This window comes from Raphanus sativus, chromosome 4, assembly GCF_000801105.2.
Source record: "Raphanus sativus cultivar WK10039 chromosome 4, ASM80110v3, whole genome shotgun sequence".
NCBI classification, from domain to species: Eukaryota; Viridiplantae; Streptophyta; class Magnoliopsida; order Brassicales; family Brassicaceae; genus Raphanus; species Raphanus sativus.
In genome coordinates this window covers 7,630,818-7,652,272 of record NC_079514.1, presented here as the reverse complement: position 1 = coordinate 7,652,272, position 21,455 = coordinate 7,630,818, and the positions used below count along the sequence as shown (strand labels likewise).

The window sequence follows — 21,455 nt, the reverse complement described above, 5'->3', positions numbered from 1 at the left end:
CCAACAAAATGGTCTAGAAACATATATAGATCATGAAATCAAAGAGGAGGGATGAGGAGGCGAATCACACCGTTCTTGGCGATGGTTTTGATCCGACGGCTAGGAATGTTGACAGGAGCGGAGAGCATAGCCACGCCAGCAGAGTAGAACCGACCATCTGAGTCGTAGCTAACGGAAGGAGCTTGACCAGTCACCTTCACTCTCCCGTTAGCGACAGTGACGGCAAAGTTGTCTCTAGGAACGCCAGGCATGTCTAAACGCACGTAGAGACTGCCGTTTTCGAGCTGCTTCGACTCGTACACCTTACCTGCTCCCCAAATCATAACAACAAATTAATAATTTAATATTTTTTTAAAAATCATTTAATTTGATATAAAACACACAATTAATGATGTGAATACTACCAATGTCATCAGTGCTATCGCCAGGGATACCCTACGAGATCAGATGGAGAGAAGAGTAAACACATTTTCAAAGGACTTATAGAGAAGCAATGATCATCTAGTCTACGTAATAAATTAATAATACCTTCTCCGTAACAGACATCAAGAACCGCTGTAATAAACGACAAATACAAGCCGAAAATAATTAATTTTATTTAAAAAAAAACAGAATATATAGTAAAATAGAAAGGGTAGAGTTGTGACGTACGGATGCAGGAGGGATCGGTGCTAGTCTTGGAGAGGAGAAGTCTGATAACGCCGTCGGCCATTTGGTAGGTGAAACTGGAGAAGTCACAGCAAGTGCAGATGGTTCTGATGATGTTGAGGTAACTCCGGGGAGAGGAGTCGTGTGAGTGGACCTTGTGTGCTTCTCCGTAGACGATCACAGCTTTCTTCGACCTGCTGAGGACAACCCTCACACACTCTTCTGGGACGCCGGGAAGGTCAAGCCTCACGAAAGTATCATCGTTCCCAGGAAACGTAATGAACTCCTCAAACCCTTTCGGCCCAGTCAACAGAAACGGGTTTGAAAACCCTTCTGCTCAACAACAAAAACAAACATTAAATAAACCTTGTGATGAGTAGTACTAAGGGAGAAACTCAATGTGAACTGAGTTTGGTTTGGGTCTTACCGAGATCGGGAGACTGAGGGAGGGGAGTTAGAGGGACGGCGGCCATGATTCAGCAGAAGGAGTTTGTAAGCTGTAAGCTACTCTTAGGGTTTCTTCTCTCTATCTCTCTGAGTTTTTTTTTTTTTTGCTTTTACGACTTTTACTTTATGGGGATCTTTATGGGAGGAAGGCAACGCCAAGGAGGGAAGATTTTTTGTCAGTGTAAAACGACAAAAATGCAGTAGCTAAGAGACACGCGTCCTTCTGTTATTTGTGAAACATTTTTCTTCGTTTAATTCACATAAAACTATAGTTTGTTACTACTTGTATAGGCACTTCAGTCATCATCATCAGACAAGTATTGAAATGAAGCCTCAAATTAGTTAATTGTGAAAATTCTACATGCGGTGTCTGGTGATTAAATCACAATTAGTATGATAATAGTAGACTTAGTTGTACAGATTCAAAGGCTGTTTCACAATTCAAAAGCCCTTCAGTCATTTCTCCACAAGTGTGTATAGAATAATATATTGTTCAACAAATGTAGAAATGGAAAGGATGTGAAATTGTATTTGTTGGTGGAGTTGTTTATTGTTTCCCTTCTCAAAAAAAATTATGTAGCCTTTTCAAAATTAATCATATATATAGTTAATAAAAATTATTGTATTTTTTTGGTAAAATAAATTTATTGTATTTTTCCTTATTAGAAACTGGTTGTTGGTTGCATAAAACTCTATTTGCGGACCATTTTAACTGTAGCCATAATCATTTTGTCTATCGCCATACGTTTTATACGAATATGTTTCAAATTTCTGTAGTAGACTGGACAAGTCTGTTTTGTATTAGGACAGAAATAAAGTTGGTCTCCGCCCTCCGGCATCTTAAAGAGCAACCCTATGTTAAAGGTTTGGTGAACTTTAAAATACTTACGAATGCATCGTTACATATTTAATTTAAACTAAATTAACAACGACTTAAAATGAAAGTTATAAGCTTGACGATTAAATTAATCTAAACGCTAGTTTATACATGAGGTTACTTCTTATTTCCATAAGTTATATACATTTCATGTGGTTAATCTGCGAACATGTTCCAAGAAATTACTTAGACAGGTAGACTAGTACTAGTACCATAAGGTGACACAACGGTAGTAGCAAAACAACGAGAAGAAGAGTCCTAATAGTTGTATTACCATTTAGGCATTTACCAAACAGAGAAGAAGAGAACTCACCAATCTCTTGATCCAAAAACATTGCCAATCAGCAAAAGAAATTGATACTTTATTATAAAAGTTGTCTGCTTTACAACATAACAGCATGATCGCTTGAAACTTTGTTCAAGCGGCATTATAAAACACACAAGGATAGAGGACAAACCCATTTAACAATTTCAGGAAAGGGAGAAGATTTGTTGATTGTGTATATGTCTTATACATAACTTATTAACCAAAAAGAAACAGAGCAAGAACCAAACAAAGAGTTGGTTTTTGAGATTTAACGGTAGATCCATCCAAAAAGAGCTTATAACTTGAGGGGCTAAATCAATCCTTCAAGACAATAGGCAAATCAAGAATATTAATTACTGAAGACATAACAACATTAAGAAGCCTTGTTGTTTGTTAGGTCAGATTCTTTAGACACGATATCATCCAAAGACGCTAAAGGAACTGCAACTTAGCATATAAAATCGACAATCATACTTTGGCATTCCATAACAGATTTGCCAGCAAAAGAAGAGAAAATACCTACTATACAGAAGCACATTCTTTTGACTAAGAGAATCACCAAGAAATGAAGTTAGGCGAGTCCGTTCTTCAGTTAGACCTTTGAATGAAGAGGCCTTATCTTCGCAAGTAGTGTCTCTGCTTCAATAAAACCACCAAAAGGTCCCAAAGACTTGTACTTGATAAAACGTTACCAAGAAGTAGAAGCGTTACCTCTGTAAGGTTTGAGGTGCATCATTCTGCAACATTTCTTTTCCAACACTTAGCATGTGAGTTACTGCTCATAAAACGAACAATCCTTTATACATAAAGAATACAAGATGAGAAACTGATGTATTGTATTGAGTAACCCAATGAGTAGTCTTCATCTCTTCTCTGAAGGTCTCTCACTGTTGGTATGTGTTCTACATGACCAGGTAGTGCCTGAATCAGGGTTTAAATTAACCTTGATACTAAATAAGCATATGGAGATCAACACAAGTAAAGCGAGAGAACAAAGACAAACCTCTGAGCGGCGGGCTTGATGTCTTGAAACGCGACCACCTTCTCATCCTGCGAAACTTTAAAAAAATGTAAGAAAACTCTTTCAATTAGCCATCAAAGAGTAGAAGAAGAAGAAGAAGAAGAAGAAGAAGAACTTACGGCGTGAAGGAGACGAGTGTTGGTGGTTGGATTGCGTATGATCTGACAGAATATACAAAACTGATTCGTTCCCGCCATTTCTCTTCCCTCTAAATTTCTTACGTATCGAGATTTCGAATTGCTTATCAAATCCGAAAACTGGATTTCGATTTCAAAGCTGAGAACTGAGGAAGTTTGTTCAGACATAACTGAAAAAAAAATCTGTGCGAGTACTTCTGTTTTAACCCTTCAAATATTTTATATTTTTCATTTAACACCTTAACGTTTGCTAGTTACATTTATGTACAATCTATTTGAACAGTGAGATCTTAATTGTGATTTTTTAAAAAGAATTCTGGTGTTCATTTGCGATGATTATTTATAGTATTATTAGGGACTTAAATACACAGTCACACATTTCGATCAAAAAAAATAATACACAGTCACACATAAAGTACATCATAACTTGAGAATCAAAATTCATAAGAAGTTATGGCATAGTGTTGGACTCTCGAAAAGTTGTTTCCGTTTAGTAAGTGTTCTATCAACAGATTGATCTGCTGATTGGAGAGCCAATATTACTACGAACTTGAAAGCAGGCTTCCGTGGCAGAATCCTGGTAAATCTTGCTATGATGCAAGCCGTTGAAGAGACTTGTGACTTAATTTGTACTAGTATGAGCCTTTTCCAACACTCTAGCTGGATCAATGGATCCTTTAGGCTCGTCTTGGATTGCATTCACTGAGTTAGACATAAGCTCACAAGAGTAGTAACCTGCATAAATACCAAGCTCTGCCCAACCTCCCACACCGTCTGCTGCACAAGTGCTTGCTCCTCTGATTAATATACACGAAATTAAAAAAACATATATGTCAAATTTAATTGTTTTTTAAGTCAATATTTCAAAATATAACCCTAAAAATATCAACAATACTATAACATATATTACCATACTCTAAATCAAAGATTATCGTGACTCAATCTATATTCACTAATCTATGTTAAAAATAATTCAATTCTAGTAAAACTAAATTTTCATCTTTTAGAAATGTTTATTAATACATGATTTAATTTTTTTTCTCTTTGAAAATATTTTTATAAAATTTATCAATTACTTTTAAGATCTAATCCATAAGAAAACTTCATCTCGAAAACTTCTGAAAGACTTTGATTTAGACAGAAACCCTAATTTTTATTAAAATTTAGGTGGGATGTGGGAAAAGACTTCTTTTAAGTCTTTTGTGAGTCTTCCAGACTCCAAAATCAAATAACTATTTCAAAAAAAAACATTTTATTAAACTTAAAATAAACTTAGAAAGTGTTTAAATCAAATTATTAGATATTTACTAAACAAATATATGTCAATTTGAAAAGAAAAATGAAGATAAGATTTCAGAATTTAACCCTAAAGATACCAACAATACTATAATATATGTTACCAAACCCTAAACCAGTGAATCATGAACCAATCTACATTCACTACTTATCTATGTTGAAAATAATTCAGTTTTAGATAAACTAAATTTCCATCATTGAAAAATGTTTATTATTGCATTGTTTTAATTTTTTATCCATCAAAATATTTTTTATAAAAAAATTAAATTATTTTTAAGATATACTAAACCAGAAGACTTATAAAGAAGTCTTCGTAGATAAGACTTTTCTAATGAAGGGTTATAATGGTAAAACTGAATACATATTTTTGTTTATTCATAAAAGGATTGTTTGTAATTTCACTAGGTTTTTAGATTACTTTTGTATTTGATTGAATTTGGGGTACACTTTTGTATTCAAAATTAAGTCATTTTTGGTAAATTCTCCATAAATATATTGTATATTTATTGTTAAAGATATCACATTTAAAAAATTACTTTTTGATAACAATTTGATTATAAGAAATTCTTTTTCGATAATAACGTGATTACAAAGGAAAAGTTATAGATAAAAAATATTAACAATAGCAATTATAAAATTAACTTAATTATTAAATATATAACGAGCGCATAGAAACTTGTCAAATAATATTATAGAAATTGGATAAAAGTCATTCTTAGCCGTTGGATCATTAGCTTAGACGATATCTCAGCCTTCTATATTCTTTCCTTTTTTATGTCTCTCTAAAACTATTTCTAGTCGTTTACTCTATTTTCTACTATAAAATAAAGTGATTCTATTATAAAGTTGGAGTTTGTTCTAATTTTAGTCTATATTTAGAGTATAAAATAGAGTGATGAACAAAAAAACAATTTACTACTCCATCTGTTTCACAATGTTACATATTCTAAACTTTTCACACATTTTAATAAAACATATTAAATTTATATAAACTTTTGTGATTATTTTTTTCCCATAATTTTAATCCAATAAAAATCCAATAAATGCAATTAGTTTTTTGAAAGTTTGCATTTAGTTAATGAAATATATATTGGAAATGTAAAAAATAGATCAGTTTAAAACAATTTTTTTCTCTAGGATATGTAACTTTGTGAAATAGAAGGAGTATATATTTGGAATAAACATATTTTTCACTCTATTATAGAATAAGAAATAGAATACTATTGAAATATTTTTACTTTAAACTCTATTTTAGAATGATAAATAGAGCGGAACTGAAGATGATCTAATTAACCAAACCGATATGTGGAGTTCACCAAGAAAAAAAGAAACCGACATGAAAACTGGGCATAGTATAGCCCATTAATTTATTTTAAGAAACAATGCTAATCACTAGGCTGGGCAAAAAATCCGGACCCGAAAAACCGAACCGAATCCGATCCGAAAAAGTAGCACCGAATCCGAACCAAAACTGATTAAATATCCGAACGGGTTCAAAATTTTGGTATTTAGAAAACCGAAACCGAACCCGATCCGAACCGAAGTATTTTGGATATCCGAATGTATCCGAAATAGATTTATGTACTTAAATTTATAAATTATTTTTAGATATAATGTATATTAAAAACATTCAAAATATATAAGATACCTTTAAATTTTCTAAAATACTCAAAAATATATGAAAATAGTAAAAAGTAAATGTTTAAAATAGCTAAAGTATACTAAAAACACCAAAAATAGTTAAATATATATTGATTTTCTATCCAAATATTTAAAGAAAACCAATATATATGTTAAATTTAGGTATTTGGACATATTTGTTATTAAAATTTATATGTAATATATTATCTTTCTTATAGATTTTGAAAATTTAAAGTATATAATGAATTTTAAAATTTTAAAAATAATTTGAATGGGTTATCTGAACCCGAACCGAACCCGAACCAACATTTATAAATACCCGAATGGGGCTAAAATCTTTGACTCCAAAAACCCGAAACCCGAATGGACTGGACCGAAACCCGAATGGGTACCCGAACGCCCACCCCTACTAATCACATAAGTCCATGCAATACCGAGCGAATAATCCGTTAATATTCCATTTTGAAGCCGTCAAAAAAAAAAAACATTCCATTTTGACTGAAGACGATAATTACTTGACGAGGAAATTATGTGTGTTTTTAAATCGATTTTGGGATGAGATTAAGAGTTTACTAGATCTTTAAAAATTAAATTAGCTCAACATTCAATAGTCATATACTACAATAGATTGAATCCATCTATATAATTATAGTAGTTTCTTTGTATCAACTTTCACCAACTCATTTCTTTTGCCGTTACTGTAAATTACATATATTTTTTTAATTATACAGAGGTGTTTCTATAGAAGTAGATCCATACTATCCACGTGTTAGCATCCTATATTTTTGGCCCACGTATTGGTTTGCTAGTTTCTGGTGATACCGAAATGTTAATTTTCCAGTAAGTAAGATTCGAATCCTGATAATTTCACCATATTAGACTTTACCCTCAAATTAATCACCACGAGGCCACAAAAAAAATATGCTCCATAAACACAATAATAATTGTTTCAAATTTAAAAAAAAAGGACTCAGGAGAAATGAATAATTGAAGAAACCATAACCCTACAAATCATACATACTGATATTGTTCTTAGCTCTCATAACATCTCACCAAATGCAAATAATCTCATATTCACTTAGGGAAATTTTTCTGGCCAGGGGTTATACACAAGGAAGGACTCAGTAATATATTTTACTGGGGTCAAAAAAATTAAAATGGTCATTGGTGAGCTTTGAATTCGGGATTTTGGGAGTTCAGACAGTGTATGTTATTAATAGTGCTACTGAATTCTTTGCGAAATCATATACAAAAAACATTATTATCAAATATTCGTGGTGTCAGATGACCCCACAATTCATTAATTGGGTCTACCCCGGGTTATACATACTTCACCAAAGCTGAACCGGAGTGTTAAACCAAAAGAATTTGAATCTGGTCTAATAGTATACAAGATTACAAGATGAGTATACGACACAATTGTACATCAGACTAATCACATACATTATCATTCTTTAGGTTTCAAACATAGTTATACACACATATCATAATCTATTGTATAAATATATATATATATAACAAAAAGATCTATTATATTTTTTTCTAAAATTCACGTAAGAATCTATATTTTTTTAACAAAGTAAGAATCTAATTATTCTTATAACATTTTTATTTGTTTATTGAAACCGTGGTGCAAAAAACGTGATACCACTACTGTACAAACTACAACTAACTATCAATAATAATATACCGAAATGTAGAGAATGAATGAAGCATGTGGGAATTTCTAAACCATGCAGAGGTGATGATATTTTTTGTTGTGTTCCCCTCTGTGGTTACTAGCTTAGAGAGGCTGGGATAACGTTAATGTCGCCCTCCATTAAAATTGGGATACGAAAAAAAAAAGTGGAGATCATAACAGTGTATGAAAAAAAAATTGAAGAAATGACGCAGTATCAGTAAAAAGTTGACAAGGGCATCACCAGTAAAAAATATTAAAATGAGTGTCAATAAAAGGGACGCGAAAGAAAGAAAATTAAGCTATCACTTCTACACTCACGAGCTTCAGCCTTCAGAGCAACAATGTCTCCATTTCTGAAGCCCTTCCTCTTCCTATACGACTCCACTCTTAGCCTCCTCTTGCTTCTTGTAATTATATATAACTCTCTCTCTCTCTCTCTCTCTCTTTTTATATATATATATATGTTCTTTATTAGTTGATGATAAACTAATAATAGTTATAATTTTTCTTGTGTGAATTAGTTCAATGGATGGAGCCTTGAAGAAGCAGCAGCTGCCCACGAGAGGCTTCAAGCAGACAACAATGTTGCAGAGTCTGAATGGATGCAAATCCAATATTTGTGGAGAAAAACGAGAAGTATTGTGCTTCTTCCCATTTTCAAGGGTTTGGTGATTATGTGTTTGGTTTTATCCATCATAGTGTTCTTCGAGAGTTTTTACATGAACATTGTAATACTCTTCGGCAAGTTATTAAGACGTAAACCCGAGAAACTGTACAAATGGGAGGCCATGCAAGAAGATGTCGAGGCTGGATCCGAAAACTACCCAATGGTTCTTGTCCAAATACCAATGTACAATGAGAAAGAGGTATATATATATTTATATACTTGTAGGTCTTAATTAGAAGTAACGATAGTTTAAAGCATACTCTCTTTTCAATACTTGTAGGTCTTTCAAATATCTATAGCGGCAGTGTGCAGTTTATTATGGCCATCGAGCCGTCTAGTAATTCAAGTTGTAGATGATTCCACGGACCCGGTCGTAAGGGTAAGTAGCCTGTTAGAACGTAATATATATATATGTAACTGTCATAAACAAGATGCTACACTGTTCGGACAATTGGCTGTTCAAGATAGTTCCAAACACAACACTAAATATAGTATTAAAATAATATTATGATATTTTAATGGTTTATTTTATTTAATCTTTAGCCACACCACTTAATTATATAATATATAGAAAGTGATAATCATTAACTTAAAAAATAAAAAGTATATTACATCATGCTTATTTTCAAAACTGTTATAGATTAAATATAAAATTACAATCGATTAGTTATGCAAAATATTAATTATAATAAAAGTTTACAATTATGTTTATTTTTAATTATAAGTTTTAATTAATAAATAAATATTAATTATAATATAATTATAATAAAAATTATAATAATATAATCTTAGTGTTATTAATAATGGCACACTATTTAGTGTAACACACTAACACCATCCATAATACAGTGAAACCAAATTTTAGTGTCGTATTTATTGTTCCATTGGAAAATATCGAATACGATATAATATATATTATTATTATTTAAATGCTAGAAGTTGTCCTTAGTAAACCTAGATTCAATGTTTGTTTTTTGTTTAGATTCCATTAATATATTTAACTGTTTATTAAATAACTAAAATATAGAAATAATTATTAATGTATATTTAATATAATAATATTTTAGTTAAATAAATAATATTGAAAAAGGTTTTCCGATTTATTTAAATAAAATAAATTTATGTTTTTCTTTTAATTTCGTCTTATATTAAAACAACTATTATGTTTCAAAAAGAAAAAAAAAATTAAAAACAACTATTTCAGAATTTTAATATTCTTTTTTTGATATTATAGTATACATTGTTTTTCTCACTGATTTTACTTAAATTTCCTAGGATCTCGCATCTAAAATTAACGAAGACGTAATAATATATAAATATAATATAGTATTACCTCCTTTTTTTAAATAAGTGTCACTTTGATATTTTTCACGCAGATTAAGAAAGTGACGAAAATATATGTAAGTTGTTATTAATTATACCTCTCTGACCAATAATATTTTGGAATAAATAAAATTACTTATAAAATCAATGCAATTTACAATTTATTTTCAGTTAAAAATAAGTATAGTTTGCATTGAAATTGTAAAATGACAAATTTTGTGTAACAAGAAAAAAAGTTAAAATGACATTTATTATGAAACAAAGGGAGTATAAGATATATGTGAGTTAACACATTATAAATTATTTTTTGAAATGAAAACTGTTAAACTTTACAAAAATGTTTATCCTTTTCCTTTAAATTTAAATTTTGTTTAACTCAGAAAAGAAAGATATGCTACAAAATTCGGTATATCCGATACTAGTGTATACGTTACAACCTACATATTGTAATGCATGCATTGTATAGTATGATATATGTGAAAGAGGAATTGCAGGAAGGTGTGGACATAGAAATTGCAAAATGGCAAAGCCAAGGCATAAACATAAGGTGTGAAAGAAGAGATAACAGGAATGGCTACAAAGCTGGAGCTATGAAAGAAGCTCTTACGCATAACTACGTCAAGCAATGCGAGTTTGTGGCCGTCTTCGATGCTGATTTCCAACCCGAGCCTGATTACCTCGCCCGCACCGTCCCGTTTCTCGTCCACAACCCTGATGTTGCTCTCGTTCAAGCCCGATGGATATTTGGTATGCTTATATATTTGCATTATATATCAGCATTCCATTGAATTTTCGCTATTCAATGATACTGGATGTCGATTTCTTTTGCAGTGAACGCGAATAAATGCTTAATGACGAGGATGCAAGAGATGTCCCTCAACTACCATTTCAAGGTGGAACAAGAATCAGGGTTTACTAGACATGCTTTCTTCGGTTTTAATGGTACAATTTAACCTCCAAGCATATTCATAACAACATAATTTCATTGATTTAGGAAATATATTTGATAACATTCAGTCAAACGCAAGGGTCGTCAGTTATCAATTCGTTATATATATATTTATATATACATAGTATAGAAACAAATTAAAAGGATTACCATCTCATGGGAAAGAGCATAACATAAAACAAAAAGGGAATCTAAATATGTAATAACATAAGGGATGATAATATATAATTACAGGAACCGCGGGTGTATGGAGAATATCGGCAATGGACGCAGCGGGAGGATGGAAATCAAGGACAACTGTAGAAGACATGGACTTGGCCGTTCGTGTTGGCCTTCATGGCTGGAAATTTGTCTACCTTAACGACCTCACGGTAACACATTTTTGTAAAAAAAAATCGGGTGATTACCTAGTAATGACATTATAGAAATTAACAATCACATCTATCGGTCCAGTAAACACGTTTTATATATCAAAAGTTAGGAGATAATTACCAAAAAGGTACAGAATATGAAAATAATATTTAAGAATAGTACACACCCCACACCCAAATAAATGGTAGTTTTGGGGTGGTATGCAGGTGAGGAACGAGCTTCCAAGCAAATTCAAGGCCTACAGATTCCAACAACATAGGTGGTCCTGTGGACCGGCGAATCTATTCAGGAAAATGACGATGGAGATCATTTACAACAAGGTATTTTTTGTCACTATGCTTCATTTGATCCCCACTTTTCAGTGACTGATTTTGGTCCCGGTTTATTCCGTCTCTAGTTTGAATAGTACCCCGACAGTGATAAACAGGGTGACTTGTCTGAACTAGTGGTACCAATCTAAACAAACACGTTTCGGTGCTTGATTGATTAAGCTTTCGTTGTCTCTACGTGGGACATGGGATTGTGATATGTACGGTGCCTTATTATTAACTAGCTGGCCTATTATTTGTGTTTTTCTTTTGACGGTTTCAAAATGGTTTCATTTAACCACGGTTTGATCGAACCAAACTTAGATTTTCGTTTCTTATCACTCGGTTTTCAACCTAGATTTTAGTTTGGATTAGTCTTGATTTGTTTCTTTGGTTTTCCAACATTTTTATACAATACAGTATAATGAATTTTGAAGTACCATTTTTTATTTTTTTTTGAGTTCCTTTTTATTTTCTAAAAATATCTAAGCTTTTCATTATGTTTGTTAGTTAAATTAGTTTGTTTTGTGAGCACTCTTAGAGCAACATTATCGGTTGGAGATGTAACGTGGATTTCTTCTCTAAATAAAACTAATAATTTATTTATTTAAATTAATCAAAATGTTAAGTTTATCAATAGCTTGACATGTGTGCAAAATATGTAGAGAAACTTTTGTGTTGTCTCTCTCCTATTTCTCTTTTTTTTAGTTACTAAGATACTCTAGTGATACCACCATTGGAGGTAATCTTATTTGCTCTGTGGACCTAACTGAAAACAAATGTATGTTTTGGAGCACAGAGAGTATCAATATGGAAGAAGTTCTATGTGATCTACAGTTTTTTCTTCGTAAGGAAGGTGGCAGTACACTTCTTGACATTCTTCTTCTACTGTATAATTGTACCAACAAGTGTCTTCTTCCCTGAAATCCACATTCCATCTTGGTCTACCATCTATGTTCCCTCTATGATCACTATCTTCCACACCATGGCAACTCCAAGGTACCTATCCTTAATGTAATCACTCATCAAGAGCAATCTGTCTTATGACTTCGACTTAATGCGCGTATATTTACCTTGGTCCAATTAGATCCTTTTACCTCGTTATAATCTGGATCTTGTTCGAGAATGTGATGGCTATGCATCGAACCAAAGGAACTTGGATTGGCCTACTTGAAGGAGGACGAGTAAACGAATGGGTTGTGACTGAGAAATTAGGAGATGCTTTGAAGAATAAGTTGCTATCTAAGGTCGTCCAAAAAAATTCTTGTTATGAAAGGTGAGGAAAAACAAAATAAAAACGTACATTTTTGTTATTGAAAGTTGCATGCTTTTGGCATGATATTTTGGAGAACATTGAGATCTTAGGTTCGCTTCTCTGGGAAAATTTCTTGGTATACTTGTAGTTGTCGATCTGTAAACGAAGATTTTTCCTGTCAAGTGACAAAAACGTGTGTGTTTTTTTTGGTTGCAGAGTGAATTCAAAGGAAGTGATGGTCGGCATATACATACTAGGATGTGCATTATATGGTGTGATTAATGGCCACACATGGTTACATTTCTATCTTTTTCTTCAGGCCACTGCCTTTTTTGTCTCTGGTTTTGGTTATATCGGAACCTAAGAACTGTCCCCATTGTTCAATCACCACATTAATTGTGTCCGCGCATCATTTATTGTATAGTGTTAAAACGAATAAGGTGTTTTGTATGAATGTATACTTTACACAGTTCTGTTCGAAGAAATCATCATTATGTAATTTTTATCAGTACTAGATCATGACCCGCTCGACCGAGCGGGAGTCAATTTTTTTTTATCTTTGTTTTTACTAAATGTTATACATGATCGCAATGTGTATTAATATAAAATTTTGATAAATAACAATGTGTACTAATGTGTTTAAATAAGCAATGTATTTAATAACTAAATTTGATTTTTAAATTTTATGATAATGTAAAGTAATTTTTTCTATATTATTTAAAATATATAGTGCTATATATTTTGTATTTTCAACATTTATCATACAAAACTTACATTGGGATATTATTTATATGAAAATATGTGTAACATAATATATTTATATATTATATAAACATATGCACACCCGCACGGGTTTTATTTTTAAAATGTATTCTATATTATTTAGTTTTATGTAGTATCGAGTTTGTATATTCAATTTTGTGTTTAAAGAACAATATCAAAACTGTCTTTCGTATGTAAAAATAACATTTTGCAATCGTGAGTTGTGTCTTTTTATTGTAACACAAAATTTTATATAAAACTTATATTTTTTTGTACATTACGAAATTTAATTTTTTAAAATAATTATTACGTAACTTCAAAATGAATTTGATCTCTGAGGTCTAATATATTTTGTGTGTAATGGTTCAAAACATTTTTGATATATATTATATTTCAGTTTGGTTTGTATTTAGTATTATTGTATAAGTATAATACTATACAATATTACTATATTCTATACAATATATGAAGCTATGTGTTATTTGTTTTAGAAAGTAGATTAGACCCAACGTAGTTATAAGAATAGTCATATCTTTATGTATGTGTCTATGACTTATCTACCTAATGTTATTCGTACTAATAAAATTAATATGGCCAATGAAAGTATACTGATCAATTTAAAATGAATTGTATAGGGTAATTATAGAACGATTAATATTTTTAGTATTCTTAGTATATATCTTATTTAAATCGACATGTAATAAATGTAAAAATCATATATGGAATATGGACAAAAAGAAGAACTGTATTTAAGGAAATACATCAATGCAAAGTTAGACTATGGTACGTATTATATATAAAGAATGAGACATTTAATTTAAATATATGAGGTCCATCTTTAAAAATCCACCTAGAAAAAGTTGTAATGTTCCTATTTTAATAAGATAGATTAAATATTAAGAATAATATACTATCCTTTATTTGAAAGTCCATTTAGTAATTCACTTTTTCTGAGACTTAGTAATTCAACTATTACCCACTAAACTTTCGGTTACTGTTCAAATGGTTTTGCATAATGAACAAAGGAGCTAAAGATACAATCAAAAATTGGATACTCTTTCAAAATAATCTTGTAATAACACGTTATGATGTATGTGCTCACTAAGTAGGGGTGGGCATTTTATCCGTTAAATTTGATTCGACTTGTTATCCGTTGCTATTCGATCCGAAAATTCCGAATGTCCGTAAGCTTTCGAAGCAAAGCAAATATTAAAACTCAATATCCGTTAAAATCGAAGCAAATCACAAATACTAAAATTTTGGGAAGCGAATATCCGATCTGATCCGTCAATATATAAATACATGTATATTTTAATTATATTTAAAGTTTTAGATATATAAAATTATATAATTATTATTCTTAACATATGATTTGACAGATTATATTCACATTATTACTTATATAAAAGTATTATATAAAAGAAGATAAAACATTTATGACAATTATAATATTTTTCTTAAGTTTTGTATTATTATAATTGTTAACTAAGTTTAAAAATTTACAAAATATGTAGATTCACTATATCTTTTAAGCAAAAAAATAATTTTACAAAACAAATTTGTATTAAATTTTTAATATTATTTGTATTAATCAAAACAAATGAGATATCCGTAAGTATCCGCAAATATCTATTTATTTTCCGGATATCCGTTTTTCTAAATATTCGTATTTTTCCGAAGCAAAGCAAATCGAAAAATTAGATATCCGTAACATTCGAAGCAAATCACAAATACCTTCAAAAACCCGGATATCCGATCCGCGCCCAGGCCTACTCACAAGTCACACAAGTCATAACAACCATTACTAGTACATAATCTCTCTGAAGATGAACAAAGGAAAACAATGTTGTTCTGTTGAATTTATAGTAAATTTCGATTTTCATTCAGTTAGTTACCTTTTTTTTTTTTTGAAAGAATGTTAAATTGTATTCAAATAAAAAAACCTGATTACAGAGTCAACTGTTTCATTTTCTAAAAACAAGATAGAAAACTTAACTCATTACAGAAAGCTTAAACAAAAGAAAACAAGCTTAATTTCTGCTAAACCATACTTCCATAGCTTTCTCATACTTCCCACCCGGTCTCTTCCTCAAAGTAGTAATCCTATTCCACACCATTTTATCAAGTCTACTCTTCATACAACTTGCAGGTTGTGAATCTTCTCCAACTCTCCTCACATTTCTCTCATGCCAGATTGCATATAGTTAGTTACCTTTTATATTTCTGAAAAGGTAATAAATGTTGATTTGCTACCAAACATAAATGATTTTAATCTTCTTACAGTTAAATACACTGATATTGGAAGATTATGTACTAGTAATGGTTGTTATGAAATCATCTTGGGGTACATACCTCATAATGGGCCAGATTTAGTTTAACCTAGCGGCCTGAATGAATGACGGGGATTTAAAATGAGACTCAAAAAAGCCCACTAAGTTTTGTCCAGATTCACCAGACACTGTTTCGTTTTGCGGCGAATGCACTGATCTTCTGCAGATGTCACGCACGCCTAGTGGGCTCTAATGTGTAACACATATTTTTTTCAAAACATTGGCAAATATTTATGATTCTGAATATTTTTTTTTCCAAATTTTTTTTTTGTGAAGATGATCCTTTTGTTAATCTAGTAGCTCTAAATGAAAATGGAAAATAAAGTAACAAGGAAGTTGGGTTCATATATTGTATGATCGATCCATTGGGCCCACAGCATAAAGGGCAAAAGTATATACGGTATACCACAATCACATGCCCTGATAAGACCAAGGAACGATTTACGCGAATACCCTTAATCTCACAGCTTCAGACAGGCATTATGAATTCTCATTCCCTCTTATTTTTCTCTTTTAAAATTACACTCAAGTTAAACTTAAATACTCACGAAACTCTTCATCTTTATTACGGTGTGGATCCGTCAGTTGATAAATGTTTATTTAACTCTGAAAGTCAGGTAAGGGTAAACATGCAGAAACGTGATTTTTAAAGATGGTATCATGGATGTTTCTGTAAAATAAGGAAGTTACTAAATGATGCCCATAAAAAAAGGAGTTGTGCTTTTTCTTTTGTCAAGAAAACAAGAACATAAATGGTTTTGAATATGTCTGTATTGGTGGGTATAAAATAACTACTACAGAGAGTTACAGATGCAGCTGGCTACACATACTAAATTCACATGACCACAAATAAAATTAGGAAATAAAGAACCAAACAGAATAAGTAAACTACATTATTGTTGTTATTAAAGGTGAATTGTAGACCCAATTTATCAGAAATTTATATTATACTCCTCTGATTCGGAGATGAAATAACTATTCACTGAATTTTGTGTGAAATATCTCAAGTGTTTTTTGGGTTTAGATATCTCACTTATCGAGATATTTGAATGTCTACGATCTGATTGATATTTTGATGTTTTGAGTATCTACCACACTGTACTAGATGTTCCAACAAAGAGATGATGATATACGTGACAAAGAATAAAGTTTACATTATTATTAAGGCTAGCAGCCTAGCATCACACTTGTGTCATAAAAATACGCAGTTTGAATTAAATAGTTTTTTTTTTTAAAACACGTTACATAAAGATCTAAGATTCAAAGATCATGCAAAGGAATCATCTCAAGAAATCCAAATATCAAAACAATGTAACATAGATCCAACCATATATTATATCATCCATGACACTAAGAACTGCAGAAGAAATCTAGAAACACAGCTTGTTTCTTGGGGTTTGCTTCTTATGTCTTACATCAAAAGTACATTGTTCTGATAAAGACCATCTAAAGAGATTCCAAAACCAATAAAATGGTTTCTAGTTTTTAAAGAATAATGATCTTGAAGAAAAGCCAAATCAACAAGATGCTTTGATTTTTGATCATCTCTGCAAACCTCCTCCCCTGTTTTATATGGCCGAGACAACATCGGTTTCTTGCGGCGGAGGAAGATTCAGATCTATCATACAGCGGCGGAGCTCCGGGACATGTCTCTTTTCCGGCTTCATCTCTTCCGCTGCGACAATGGGTTTAATCTCCCTTGAATCTCTCGACAGCATCATCAAACACATGGCTAAATCCTGTTCCGGAGAACCGTCGGAGACAGAGCTCGCCGGCTCCGGCGAGTCGTCGGAGTTGCTTATACTCCTCTTCTGCTTCTTTCCCGACTCGGACGAGTTCTCGAACACTCTCTTCTTACTCCTCGTCTTCTTCGTCCTCTTCTTCTTAGAAACCTCTCCCATGCCCCGTTTACGAACCGGGTCCACTGACTCGGGTTCGGTCTCCGTCTCGCTGTTGTTGTAAACGGTGGATGACTCAGGATCCGGATTAAAGACCCGGCAGCTCTTCCTCGGGTTCTCTCTCAACCCGTAGGCCTGAGTTTTACCATCCGAGGAAGAGGAAGAGGAATAAACCGAGTCACCGAGGAGCTTCTTCCGAGTGGGCGTGTGGGATGAGACCAAATGGGACTTCATGTGACCACCAAGTGCTCTGCCATTACAGAAACTTTTGGAACAGAGCTTGCATTTGTGCTTCTGCATTTTCTTAAAGAAAACAAGGGACCGAACAGAGAAACCTTAAGAAGACTTTTAATAAGTTTCTGTGTCCCAGTTTTGCTTAAAGAGACTGATGCAGAGAAGAGAGAGACAGAGAAGTTAATAAGAGTAGGTAACAAGCATTCCTATCTTTTTCACAAACCCCCAAAACTAACAATTATGACTTTTTGGTCCATACGATAAAAACTACTACCACTAATGATACGTAAAGATAACTCTTTTTAGTTAGTTTTAGTAGTATAACATTTAAGAGAAAACTAACTAAAACGATAACCACCGAGTATTGTAGAATCTCGAATTAATCCGTGAAAATTTATAAAACAACTAAAAAAAGATTTTTATTTGTTTATTAAAGAATGTAAAATTGTTTTAAAAGATAGAAGAAAGGAGACAACAAAGCACAAAAAGAAAGTTGCTGCTTTGCCTTTTATTGACTAGACACTTCTCCAGTGCGTAGATGAGAATAGAAGCTTAATAAAGGATTTGCCAAAGTAAAAAGAGTCAAGATTATACAAAAAAATATGAACTTAAACAAAGTATGCGAGTTATGTTGGTTGGGTTAGTTGAAGGATTTGTAATGGCAGAATCGGTTGAAGCGTCGAGATTGAAATGACATAAACGGTTGTATTAGTTTTGATTTAATTGGCCGTTGAGGTTTAAATGCTGAAATGTCATATCTAAAGGATTAAACATTTACATAACTTAATAGTATTGAATATTGAGTTTTAATATATAGTTTGAATAACTCAAACGAAACCGATCTAATAATCATCACATGAACATAATTGTAAATAGATTGATACCATCTAACATACGATGGTCGACACCAATGATGATGCGAAAGGTCCACGTCTGTTGAGTCATTCCACCTTAGGTTTTTTGTTAGCGACGTCCAATGTCATTAAATATTATTCGTTTTCTTGAGATTCTTTGCTTCTTGAAGTATAAAACTTAAACAAATTTGATTTTCCTTATTTCTTTTCAGTTCCGTGTTATGGATCGACGGTTTGAACCGTGGGAGGCCCTTCAAATGTAGGCGTCTCTAACCACTACATTCCTGCAGATGTATACCTTTTGGTTTTATTGTTCATTTTTCTAAAGGAAGATTAATATATAGAAAACTTTTCACTTACAGAAATATATGTTTAAGTAGATTTTGCACAAAAAAAATTATATTTTGTTTTATAGAAAATGAAATGTGAAACCTAGTCGAACTTTATATCTGAATCCGTTAAATATATGTGTTTTCATTTAGAGAAATATGTGCTTTCATAAGTTACAAAAAAAAATATGTGCTTTCATTAGTTTATTGACATGTTATTTTTAATACCATAGCATTCAATTCCAATTGGGTTTGAGATTTGAGAACTCCTAGCTGTCACGCTTTTGTTTCCAACAGAGAGGATTATACTCATTGCTCTGATTTCAAATGAAGAAAAAGACAAATCAACTTGGAGAGGATTCAAGTATGATTAGTGCCTAAATATTTTGAATCCTCTAACCGGGATAGAATTTTTGTGACTACAGTTTCAACAAGCTTGATATTCATATTGTTTAACTCTTTATATTTTTTTCACTTTTAAGGAATGGTTCATGATAAGGACTATAGCATTTTCAAATTTAGTACCATTTAGCAAAAATAAATACTACCATCTGTTTGATGATATATAGTTGGACGTTTTAAGGATTATTGACTAGAGCCACAGTTCACGTTTTATTCCATACAAAGCATTTAGATATTAATAGAATAGTAAATGTGGCTACTGAAAAGTAATAAACAAGATCATGTATTTAAAAATTGAACTTGTAGTCATACAGTGATACACTACATATACACTAGGCAAGACTGCATTAAACTTTTAATATAGGCATGGTAATCATGATTTTAACAAAAAGCTGATCATATTAAGCTAAGTGGGGAAAACACTTCGTTTCAAGCAGAAGGTATCAGCTTCGCAAAGACTCCGACACAACCAGAGGCTTCAAAGACTGATCCTATCTTAGCTGTTAAAGCATTTACCGTTACAAGCAGACAAATGAGCAACAAACGTCCTTGCTGTCAAAAGTGTACGAAGATGACAGCTAAGGGAATCTTGACCTCCAACAGATTTGGATGTTTGGACTCTTGTGCAATCATTAGCTGATGCCAGCTTGCGGATAAGATTAGAGTTTGTGTATAAAAGAACAATGATCTCTGTAATTGTTTCTCAAGTCGAAAACACGAAATAAAAAGTAAAGTTATCTTTCTTCTTCAAGTCTCTGTGTGACTTTCATGGTATCAGAGCTATGGAAGAAACCACAGACACGTTTTCCACTCCAACGTTGAGCATTTCTCAGTGTGTAACTCTGAAGTTGTCTTCTACAAACTATCTCTTGTGGAAAACTCAGTTTGAGTCATTTCTTTCAAGTCAGTCCCTGCTTGGCTTCATCAACGGCACCACACCTCGTCCTTCACCCACTGTCACTGCACGAGTCGATGATGTGGAAACTGAAGCAGCAAACCATGAGTTTGTCAAATGGATACGTCGTGATCAACTTGTCATGGCGTGGCTGTTTGGCTCACTCTCCGAAGAAGCGTTACGTTCCGTTTACGGTCTCCAATCGTCGCACGAAGTCTGGGTCAGCCTTGGTCAGAAGTACAATCGTGTGTCGGCGACAAGAAAGTTGGATCTTCAGAGAAAACTTCAAGCCATGTCTAAACAGCAGAAGAGTATGGCTACGTACCTTGGCGACGTCAAAGCTGTGTGTGATCAACTCCACTCCATTGGTTGTCCCATCACTGAGCAGGAGATGATTTATAGTGCGCTAAGTGGTTTGGGAAAGGAGTACAAGTCGATCTGCACAGTCATCGAACACTCTATGGACTCTGTTCCACAGATGAGCTTTGACGATGCAGTGTTTAAGCTCATCACCTTTGACGACAAGCTTCAGATTCACAACCAAACTCCTGATGTGAACCCTCACCTCGCTTTCAACGCTGGTCGAGGCTACTCTCCAAGAGGTCGTGGATACAAAGGAGGCTACAGAGGAAGGGGTTCTGGATCTTACTCTACTCGTGGCAGAGGTTTCCAGCAGCAGTTCTCGGGTTCGTCTGGTTCCAACAGCAGACCCACATGTCAGATATGTGGTCGTTTTGGTCATTCGGCTGCAAAGTGCTATAACCGCTTTGATCAAGACTACCAAGCGTCTGACAATGTGCACAACGCGCTGGCAACCATGAA

The 21,455-nt window shown here is 32.7% G+C and overlaps 4 protein-coding genes across 4 annotated transcripts; 1 reads left to right on the top strand and 3 right to left on the bottom strand.

Annotated features, from left to right (window-relative positions):
* Nucleotides 1-38: 38 nt before the first annotated feature.
* LOC130511088 (putative 57 kDa heat shock protein) lies at nucleotides 39-1,195 on the bottom strand. The gene is made up of 4 exons (XM_057007918.1): nucleotides 1,076-1,195; nucleotides 652-981; nucleotides 529-555; nucleotides 39-307 (listed from the first exon to the last, which is right to left on the bottom strand). Exons 1-4 carry the CDS (start codon nucleotides 1,119-1,121, stop codon nucleotides 39-41), a joined length of 672 nt encoding a protein of 223 aa, XP_056863898.1. The 5' UTR covers nucleotides 1,122-1,195.
* Nucleotides 1,196-2,619: 1,424 nt separating this feature from the next.
* On the bottom strand, nucleotides 2,620-3,625 carry LOC130511478 (bifunctional adenosine 5'-phosphosulfate phosphorylase/adenylylsulfatase HINT4-like). Its single transcript, XM_057008501.1, has 3 exons — nucleotides 3,420-3,625; nucleotides 3,283-3,329; nucleotides 2,620-3,200 (listed from the first exon to the last, which is right to left on the bottom strand). The coding sequence occupies exons 1-3, from the start codon at nucleotides 3,603-3,605 to the stop codon at nucleotides 3,182-3,184; spliced, it is 252 nt and encodes an 83-aa protein (XP_056864481.1). The 5' UTR covers nucleotides 3,606-3,625; the 3' UTR covers nucleotides 2,620-3,181.
* A 4,683-nt stretch (nucleotides 3,626-8,308) lies between these two features.
* LOC108853531 (probable glucomannan 4-beta-mannosyltransferase 1) lies at nucleotides 8,309-13,485 on the top strand. Its single transcript, XM_018626943.2, has 10 exons — nucleotides 8,309-8,462; nucleotides 8,577-8,921; nucleotides 9,003-9,101; nucleotides 10,540-10,792; nucleotides 10,877-10,987; nucleotides 11,229-11,365; nucleotides 11,573-11,686; nucleotides 12,474-12,673; nucleotides 12,762-12,950; nucleotides 13,146-13,485. The coding sequence occupies exons 1-10, from the start codon at nucleotides 8,397-8,399 to the stop codon at nucleotides 13,291-13,293; spliced, it is 1,662 nt and encodes a 553-aa protein (XP_018482445.1). The 5' UTR covers nucleotides 8,309-8,396; the 3' UTR covers nucleotides 13,294-13,485.
* A 3,835-nt stretch (nucleotides 13,486-17,320) lies between these two features.
* Nucleotides 17,321-18,349, bottom strand: LOC108851867 (zinc finger protein ZAT9). Its single transcript, XM_018625342.2, has one exon. The coding sequence runs from the start codon at nucleotides 18,217-18,219 to the stop codon at nucleotides 17,590-17,592; it is 630 nt and encodes a 209-aa protein (XP_018480844.1). The 5' UTR covers nucleotides 18,220-18,349; the 3' UTR covers nucleotides 17,321-17,589.
* Nucleotides 18,350-21,455: the final 3,106 nt, after the last annotated feature.

Bases quoted from the DNA above. Each gene is read 5' to 3' on its own strand.
- LOC130511088 (XM_057007918.1), bottom strand. From the start codon at position 1,121: ATGGCCGCCGTCCCTCTAACTCCCCTCCCTCAGTCTCCCGATCTCG. The intron at 556-651 runs GTACGTCACAAC...CGTTTATTACAG, and splicing joins CACCGATCCCTCCTGCATCC to CGGTTCTTGATGTCTGTTAC. The intron at 308-528 runs GTATTATTAATT...TTTGGGGAGCAG, and splicing joins TGATGTCTGTTACGGAGAAG to GTAAGGTGTACGAGTCGAAG.
- LOC130511478 (XM_057008501.1), bottom strand. From the start codon at position 3,605: ATGTCTGAACAAACTTCCTCAGTTCTCAGCTTTGAAATCGAAATCCAG. The intron at 3,330-3,419 runs GTAAGTTCTTCT...AAAGTTTCGCAG, and splicing joins ACACTCGTCTCCTTCACGCC to GATGAGAAGGTGGTCGCGTT.
- LOC108851867 (XM_018625342.2), bottom strand. From the start codon at position 18,219: ATGCAGAAGCACAAATGCAAGCTCTGTTCCAAAAGTTTCTGTAATGGC.
- LOC108853531 (XM_018626943.2), top strand. From the start codon at position 8,397: ATGTCTCCATTTCTGAAGCCCTTCCTCTTCCTATACGACTCCACTCTT. The intron at 10,793-10,876 runs GTATGCTTATAT...TTTCTTTTGCAG, and splicing joins TCAAGCCCGATGGATATTTG to TGAACGCGAATAAATGCTTA. The intron at 11,687-12,473 runs GTATTTTTTGTC...TTTGGAGCACAG, and splicing joins TGGAGATCATTTACAACAAG to AGAGTATCAATATGGAAGAA.